Raw genomic sequence first — 9,167 nt, forward strand, 5'->3', positions numbered from 1 at the left:
CCGAGGCCATGTCTGTACATTCTAGGCTCGTCAAGTTTAACCCGAGTGTTCTGCATGTGCAACTGTTTTGCACCCGTTGTATGTGAACGTTGAGTCTATCACACCCGATCATCACGTGGTGTCTCGAAACGACGAACTACCGCAACGGTGCATAGTCAGGGAGAACACAATTTTATCTTGAAATTTTAGTGAGGGATCACCTTATAATGCTACCGTCATTCTAAGAAAAATAAGGTGCATAAAAGGATTAACATCGCATGCAAATCATAAGTGACATGATATGACCATGATCTTGTGCTTCTTGATCTCCATCACCAAAGCACCGGCATGATCTTCATCGTCACCGGCGCCTCACCATGATCTCCATCATTGTGCCGCCATTGTGGTTGTCATGCTATCTATGCTATTACTACTAAAGCTACTACCTAGCAATATAGTAAACGCATCTGCAATCACAAACGTTAGTTTAAAGACAACCCTATGGCTCCTACCGGTTGCCGTAGCATCGACGTGCAAGTCTATATTTAACTATTACAACATGACCATCTCATACATCCAATATATCATATCATGTCTTTGTCCATATCACATCACATGCATACCTTGCAAAAACAAGTTAGACGTCCTCTAATTTGTTGTTGCATGTTTTACGTGGCTACTATGGGTATCTAGTATGATCGCATCTTACTTACGCAAAGCCACAACGTTGATATGCAAATTGCTATTTAACCTTCTGCAAGGACCGTCTTGGTCAAATTCGATTCAACTAAAGTTGAAGAAACAGACACGCGCCAGTCATCTTTATGCAACAAGTTGCATGTCAGTCGATGAAACCGGTCTCTCATAAGCGTACGAGTAAAGTTGGTTCGGGCCGCTTCAATCCAACAATACCGCCGAATGAAGAAAAGACTAAGGAGGGCAACAAATTTAACATCAACGCCCACAAACTCTTTTGTGTTCTACTCGAGATATCATCTACGCATGAACCTAGCTCATGATGCCACTGTTGGGGAACGTCGCATGGGAAACAAAAAATTTCCTACGCACACGAAGACCTATCATGGTGATGATCATCTATGAGAGGGAGATCGGATCCACATACCCTTGTAGATCGCTAAGCGGAAGCGTTAATAAACGCGGTTGATGTAGTGATATGTCTTCACGATCCGTCCCATGATCCGTCCCACGATCCGTCCCGATCAAGTGCCGAACGAACGGCACCTCCGCGTTCCGCACACGTACAGCTCGATGACGATCTCTGCCTTCTTGATCCAGCGAGAGAGACGGGGATGTAGATGAGTTCCCTGGCACCACCAAGGCGCTCCGGTGGTGGTGGTGGTGATCTACTCCTGCATGGCTTCACCTAAGCACCACATAAATCCGATCTAGAGGAAGAACTACGAAGTAGAGGTGTATGGTTGCACGTGGCAAAGTTATATTTCAAAAACCCTAAACCCTCTAGTATATATAGGAGGAGGGAGGGGCTAGCCTTGAGGCTCAAGGAGAGCCTCTTGGCTTCGGCCGAAGTGGAGGAGGGAGGAGTCCTCCTCCAATCCCACTTGGATTAGGACTCCTTCCTAAATTACCCACCTCTTTTGGATTTTCCACCTTTTTCCTCATGGGCTTTCCTTGGATGATTTGGCAGCTCATCAAGCCTTATTGCACATAAAATAAACCCATGTGGACCCCTTGGGGCGTGGTGGACCCATCCAGTGGGCCCCCGGAACCCATTCGCCACTCCCCGTACACTACCGGCAATGCCCGAAAACCTTCCGGAATTCAAATACCAACTTCCTATATATCAATCTTCATTTCCGGACCATTCTGGAACTTGTCGTGGCGTCCGGGATCAAATCCGGGACCCCAAACAAAACTTCAGTCACCAACACATATAACTCAACTATACCGAAACGTCACCGAACCTTAAGTGTGCAGACCCTGCGGGTTCGAGAACTATGCAGACATGACCTGAGACACTCTCTGGTCAATAACCAATAGCGGGACCTGGATGTCCATATTGGCTTCCACATATTCTACAAAGATCTCTATCGGTTGAACCTCTATGTCAAGGATTCAGTTAATCCCGTATACTGTTCCCTTTGTCCTTCGGTATGTTACTTTCCCGAGATTCGATCCTCGGTATCTCCATACCTAGTTCAATCTCGTTACCGGCAAGTCTCTTTACTCGTTCTGTAATACAAGATCCTGTAACTAACTCCTTAGTCACATTGCTTTGAAAGGCTTGTTGTGATGTTGTACTACCGAGTGGGCCCCGAGATACCTCTCCGTCACACGGAGTGATAAATCCCAGTCTTGATCCATGCCAACCCAACAAACACCTTCAAAGATACCTGTAGAGCACCTTTATAGTCACCCAGTTACGTTGCGACGTTTGATACACATAAGGTATTCCTCCGGTGTCCTGGAGTTGCATGATCTCATGGTCATAGGAACAGATACATTGACATGCAGAAAACAGTAGTAATAAACTGACACGATCATATGCTACATTCATAGTTTTGGGTCTTGTCCATCACATCATTCTCCCAATGATGTGATCCTGTTATCAAGTAACAACACGTGTCTACGGTCAGGAAACCTTGACTATCTTTGATCAACGAGCTAGTCAACTAGAGGCTCACTAGGGACAATGTGTTGTCTATGTATTCACACATGTATTTGAGTTTTCAATCAATACAATTCTAGCATGGATAATAAACGATTATCATGAATAAAGAAATATAATAATAACCAATTTATTATTGCCTCTAGGGCATATTTCCAACAAGTTTTACCTCCATCGAAAGGGTCCGAACCTGGGTAAAAGCCTTGTGTTCTTTGTCTTATGTTACCCTTAATCCGATCTCACAGCTCGGCCCCTCCCTACCCAAGATCTGTTGGTTTTGACACCGGCAGGCGGGCACGCCCCTGTGGAAACGATAACCGGGGGGGAGGGGCGGACGATATCGGATAGCCTTGGTTGTTGTGATTGTGCAGTCGAAGCTTCGATGACACCATGGCAGGGCTCCGATGACGTATGATGACAAGCGACATGTGGTCCGTTCGTTGATCCTCCATGACGCCATTTTGCCTAGTCCTCCTTTTTTAGTGAACCATGAAAGTGTGGTGCTGATCTACCGCCAATAAGGCCGTTGTTTCCTTTTTTTATTTTTCTTTGATCTCCGGCTTCATATTGTTCTTCCGTTGCTTTCTGCTAAATTTGAATCAAGACGACAATTTGTTGGATCTTTCAAACAAAAAAGTCTCCGATATATCTCAAACAATGGAGATTCTACTCAACATGCTTCAACCGGCTTTAGCCTACCATCAAAATTTACCAGTCCAAAAAACACCATCAATAAACAGCACACTAGTCAGTGGCGGAGCTATATTGATTGCTGGAGGGGCCATGGCCCCCCAGCCTAGATTAAATTACGTGAAGAAAAAAAATTTAGGAAGGCTAGATTAGGAAAAGCATAGGTTTTGGCCCCCATACATCCTTATTTTATGTTTAGCCTGCCTTGTATTTACGTCCTAGATTCATCACTGATATCAAGAAATTCTAAAACGCAGCACCGGGAAAATTCTCAAACTGCCCGGCGTGGAAACTGCCGGAACAGGTGATACAGTGATACATGCACAGGGCCCGTGTCAGCAATCAAATTGCCCGGTTAGACGATGTCACCAGTGACATAAACACGAGCTACCAACCTAGGCCGACGACGTGATATCTGCGGTGCAGCGGCGCTACTGCTCTAGGCACCCGTGTTCGTTTCCTTCCCGTGGCTGCCGCCGCCCGACGTCGATCGGTTTCAGGCAGGCACGGAGAGGTCGATCCGACTGGGTGGCTGGATCGGCTTCGCACGTGACCCGTAGGCCGCAGACCTTGCGCACTCATTGCCAGCCCTGCCAAGTTGATCAGGAGAAAACGACGCAAAGCTGCTGATAAGCTCATGCGTGTATGGTATGATAAGCTGATAGCTTTTCTGAAAAAGTGGGGCGATCGCTTGCCGAGCGCTTATCACCCCATCTCCTTTGCTTATTGTCTCTGCTTTTTCAGCAAGTCGAGATCCTGAGTGCTCTGGAAATGTTTGGTACTAGCGTCTGGGATGAAATGCATGAGGATAGACGTAGTGTCATTTTCCAAAAAACAGTGGTATCTGGCTGCATGCGTCCCAGAGATCGTTTCGTGCATATTCTAACAGCAACAACCACTGGACCGCCGGGGACAATCTTGCAATGTGAAAGTCTAGATTCTTGAAAAAAGCTATCTCCGGACATTTCTCTGCCGGCTGTGGCAAGCTCCTCGTGATCTCCCCTTCGACTTCTCTTCATGCATGTGCATGGGAGGGAACACTGGTCATTCGTGCCGAAGAAATAGTAATACTTGATGTCTAGATGATCAAGAACAAGGTTTAGAATTTCGACAAGATTTCTTGAAACTGCAGCGGATGCTTGTAGCCTCGAAATTTCAGGCCATATTTAGACGAATTTTAGAACAAATTTTGATATATTGAAGACCGAAATAATTTTAAACCTTCATCCAGAATCTATAATATCCCCTTTTTTTAAACCTTCATCCAGAATCTATAATATCCCCTTTTTTTATGCTGAATACTAACTGAGAACTATCTTAAGTAAAAGACCTCAAGACCTTTACCATTTAGACTATTGTTTATCTTGAAATGAAGTGCATGATGCTTATTATTTCTCATCCCATTTCGTGTATATATGGTGCCTACGCCTAAGCAGGTGCAACATGGTCTGATAGCCTAGGCCCGTACAACATTTAGTCAGGGCTCATGCTCAACTTTTTCACCGGATGCCTGGCCCAAAAGCCCAAAGGAGTTTACATCAATATTTTATCAATCCTCCATACCCCCATCCTGTCATTGTGCCCCTAATCCTACTGGCACGGTCATCTAGCTGCATGCATCCCTATTTTATATATTTATCCGTCATGTTTATCATGTTGTCTGATCTACCATGTTGGTGGCAAAGCAACAAATAGGAGGCCACAGAAGTCGAACAATACAGGAAAAATATTAACAATTGGAGCTAGACTATGGGGGTATATATAAATTATATTTGAATTCCAAGGATTACCAAGACAACATGAATGCATTTCTAAGAGCAAGGGGTAACCCATAACCATAGCCCTGCCATTCCCCTACCTCTACCGTCACACCACACTCAAAACCGACTCGCAAGCTGTAAGAGCATCTCTAGTAGAACCCTCAAACCCTCAAACCCTTAAAAATAACCGTTTTTTTTACAGTTTTCATCGAAAAAACGGCGTAGATTAGAACCCTTAAACCCGTAAAAAAATTTAGAGGTCGAACCCTCAAACCCCTTCCCAGCCTGTAGAAGTGAGGGTTGGGGGGAAAACTGCCCCAACCCATACTCATTTTCCCTCCTCGCGCGGGAGGCAGTTGGTTCCCCCGCGCGAGAGGAAATAGCTCGGCCGCATCTCGCCCCGCCGTCGGCCCGCGCTCCGGCCGCCGCCCCGCCGCCCCTCCGCGCTCCGGCCGCCGCCCCTCCGCCCCCGGCCGTCGACCCGCCGCCCCTCCGCCCCCCGGCCGTCGACCCGCTGCCCCTCCGCGCTCCAGCCGCCGCCGCGCTGCCCCTCCGCCCCCCGGCCGTCGACCCGCTGCCCCGCCGCATCTCGCCCCGCCGCCGCCCCGCGCTCCGGCCACCGCCTTGCGCTCCGGCAGCCGCCCCTCCGCCCCTCCGTGACTCCGCGCCCCGGCCACCGCCGCGCCGCGCCCCGGCCACCGCCGCGCCGCGCCCCGGCCGCCGCCCCTCCGCGCCCGCCGCCATCCGCATCTCGCCTCGCCGCTGCCCCTTCGCCCCGGCCGCCGCCCCTCCGCTCCGGCCGACGCCCCGCCATCCCCACGCTCCGGCCGCCGTCCCGCTGCCCCACTGCGCCTCGGCCGCCGCCCCTCCGCTCAGCGGTGAGATTTTTTGTTTACTTTTTTAGTTTTAAATTTTTGCTTCATTGGCACTAATTGTAGCCACTTTGTATGTAGATGGACTCGTTGTCCGATTCGTCGGATTGGTCGTCATCCGACGATTCGGACATTGACGAATTGTTGCAAGACGACGACGTCGAGATGATGAGCCTCCTCGTCGACGTGCAAGCGTTTGAAGACCGTCATGAAATGTTGTGTGATTCTACACAACATGATCCTAGAGGATGAGAGAGGGTTAAACCTCCCTAGTTTCTATGACAATGTTGGTACCCGTGTGCAACCGGAAAGAAACCCTTCTCGCATACAAGCTTTTCTTGAAGCACATCGTGAGATTGAGGATGAAACCACTCATGGTCGGCTCCGGGATGATCTAGTAGAGCACCACTGGCATTTGGATGGGCGGCGCATTGGCCCGTGATGTATCTTTGTTTTACTTTTCTATGTCCTATTTGATTCGAACAATTGTTGTTATTTGCTCAAACATTGTTGTAATGATTTGAATGATTATTGTTTTATTCGGTGTTGTAATAATAACTAGAATGATTATTGTTTTATGTCAAATGTGATTGAATTTGTGATATGTCATATGATGAAATGTGATGAAATGTGTGATATATGAATGACAGTTTTAAGGTTTGGGGTTGGGACAAAGACTAGAACCCTCAAACCCAACCCTTATAACGGAATATTCCGATATTCCGTTATAAGGGTTGGGTTTGAGGGTTCTAGTCTTTGCCCCTGTTTTTCAACCCTTAAAAGTGTCAAAAATGTGCAATTCTCAATCCTTAAAACTGGTTTTTGTTTTAAGGGTTTGAGGGTTCTACTAGAGATGCTCTAACCCTCGGTGGTACTATCAAATCGATGACCATGCCCATTCTTAAGTGTCCTTTTCCACCACTGGTGGTGCTAGCCCATCGGGTCGTCCCCGGTCACCTCCATATAATGTAAGAGACATGTACGGTAACTGATATGGCATACGAAGGATTTGGGCCTCCTGCCACAGGCCTGGGCCCTGGGGGGCTGGGGCTGTCTCTGCCATTTGATGGAGCCAATGTTTCCTCACTACACAAAATCATAAAAATCAAATGTCTAGGATTGCAATGACCCAAACCCTAATTTCATCAAAACTGAGCCCTGGTTTCACCAAAGAGGATGGAGGACATTGGCCAAGCACGACTCGTGCTTCGGTTTTAACTTTGAGAAAATTGAAGAATTACTTTGTTATGGGTAAACTCCAAGCTACTTAACTGGTTAATCGAACACTTAATTTCAAACCTGAGATCGATGCAATATTACTTGTTTGTAATAAACAATTCAAAATTCTACACACTCATTTCAGGAACGAATCACACACATCCTACATCCCCTTTTTAACAGCTTTGTGTAGGTCATAATCTGTTTGAAATTCATTAGGCCATGTTAATTAATGACAACAAAATAACTAATTAATGAGAACGTCTGTCACAAACGAGAACTTACTAGCTGCAAAAAGGTGAGATCGAAATCAAATGGCACTGCAATTGGCTGCATCTCACAATCACCTTTTGCCCATCCTGGCATGCAGATTTCAACCCTACTTTCATGATTTCTCCCGAACACCATCACGTGCGTAAGCTTGTGAACCTATCACTGCGTCTACCACTTGACACAAAGGTATCTTCACTAGCCAATTCCATCAAATCTTTATGTCAAAATTTGTAATCCCTTTAGGTGCATCACCTGGCCACCACAAGTTACACTCGTCAAGTTGCACACCACCTTTTCGTCACATCTTGTGGACAGTATCGTGCATGGACGCACGCAGCTTCCCTTTGGCTCCATGGAACCTCTATAAATAGTCATGGGTTTCGAAGCTTCTTATCACAGAACCAACCAATCGAAAGCCATCAGCTTGTAAGATAACACACAACGCATCGGCAAGAAACACCAGGAGGTAGAGCAATCAGATTCAGTTATGGCACCCAGCAGGGAAGCGTGTGCGATCGCCATGGCCGTGGCAGCTCCGTTCATCGCAATGGCAAGCAACATCAGCACCGACAACGTCGAGAAGCGGCGCAGGACCTCGTCCGACATGCTCCAGCGCACCGTCTCGGACGTGTCCTTCCAGCTCCACCACCACGGCCCCGCGAAGGAGGAGGAAGAAGCTGCAGCAGAGGCGGAGATGAAGCTGCTCCACCCGGTCTCCGAGGTGGAGGACGCCAAGTGCGAGTGCTGCGGCATGTCGGAGGAGTGCACGCCGGAGTACATCCGCGGCGTGCGCGGCCGGTTCTCAGGGCGGTGGGTCTGCGGGCTGTGCGCCGAGGCCGTGACGGAGGAGGCCGAGAAGAACGGAGGGTCGCTCGAGGAGGCGCTCCGGACGCACATGGGCGTGTGCAAGAGGTTCAATGGCTTTGGGAGGACGTACCCGGTGCTGTTCCAGGCGGAGGCCATGAGGGAGATCCTGAGGAAGCGGTCCAAGCTCGGGCCGAGGTCCAGGTCCAGCATCAACCCACGGGAGGTCAGGGACACCGCCTCCAAGGCGAAGGCCAAGGCTTCAGCTGGCGCCGGCGGCATCGCACGCAGCTCCAGCTGCATGCCGTTCATCACCGACGAGTAGCTCAGTCCATCAACCGGACAGAGCTGGTTAATTCGCTGGCTAACTTTGAGCACGACAAGGTGCTTACCTAGAAGGATAAGTTTTAAGCCTTCTTGTTGCATGTTTTCACCATCTTTTTGGGCCAAGGGTGCATACTTCACACTCCTTTAGGGTGTTTTTTGGTAGCACCTCCAGCTTATCTAGATAGAACCTTGAGCATCGTTGTGGCAACACCTTAAGTCTTAAGCTTGTATAGTTAGTCAGCGGTCATGTTCTGTATTTTCCAAGTTCAAGTATGAATTGGATTTGGTGGTTGGACAACCTTAATTTGGTGCTGATCTTGGGCGTGCATGGTTCAGAAGTTCTTATTTGTTTTGGACGGGGGCTTCTGTTTGGTTCTCTTGTGGGGTACTTTGGTCGGAAGGAGCGTAAAGATCAGCCCCGACTTCCATTGATTCCATGCAGATTTTATGTGTGCATGGACTGTGGAATATGTATGTGTTGAACTGACTAGTAATACTCTTGTCATCCTAAGAGAAATGCAGTGAAATCAACTGTGACTAACTGCTTGCTGTGTGTTTGATCATCAATTAATTTCAGTTTATATCTTGAAAATTGTG

At 48.0% G+C, this 9,167-nt stretch overlaps 1 protein-coding gene across 1 annotated transcript; it reads left to right on the forward strand.

The window, feature by feature from the left end:
- Nucleotides 1–7,849: 7,849 nt before the first annotated feature.
- On the forward strand, nucleotides 7,850–8,922 carry LOC123411336. The gene has a single exon (XM_045104268.1). The coding sequence runs from the start codon at nucleotides 7,927–7,929 to the stop codon at nucleotides 8,566–8,568; it is 642 nt and encodes a 213-aa protein (XP_044960203.1). The 5' UTR covers nucleotides 7,850–7,926; the 3' UTR covers nucleotides 8,569–8,922.
- Nucleotides 8,923–9,167: the final 245 nt, after the last annotated feature.

This window comes from Hordeum vulgare, chromosome 7H (assembly GCF_904849725.1).
Source record: "Hordeum vulgare subsp. vulgare chromosome 7H, MorexV3_pseudomolecules_assembly, whole genome shotgun sequence".
Lineage (NCBI taxonomy): Eukaryota > Viridiplantae > Streptophyta > Magnoliopsida > Poales > Poaceae > Hordeum > Hordeum vulgare.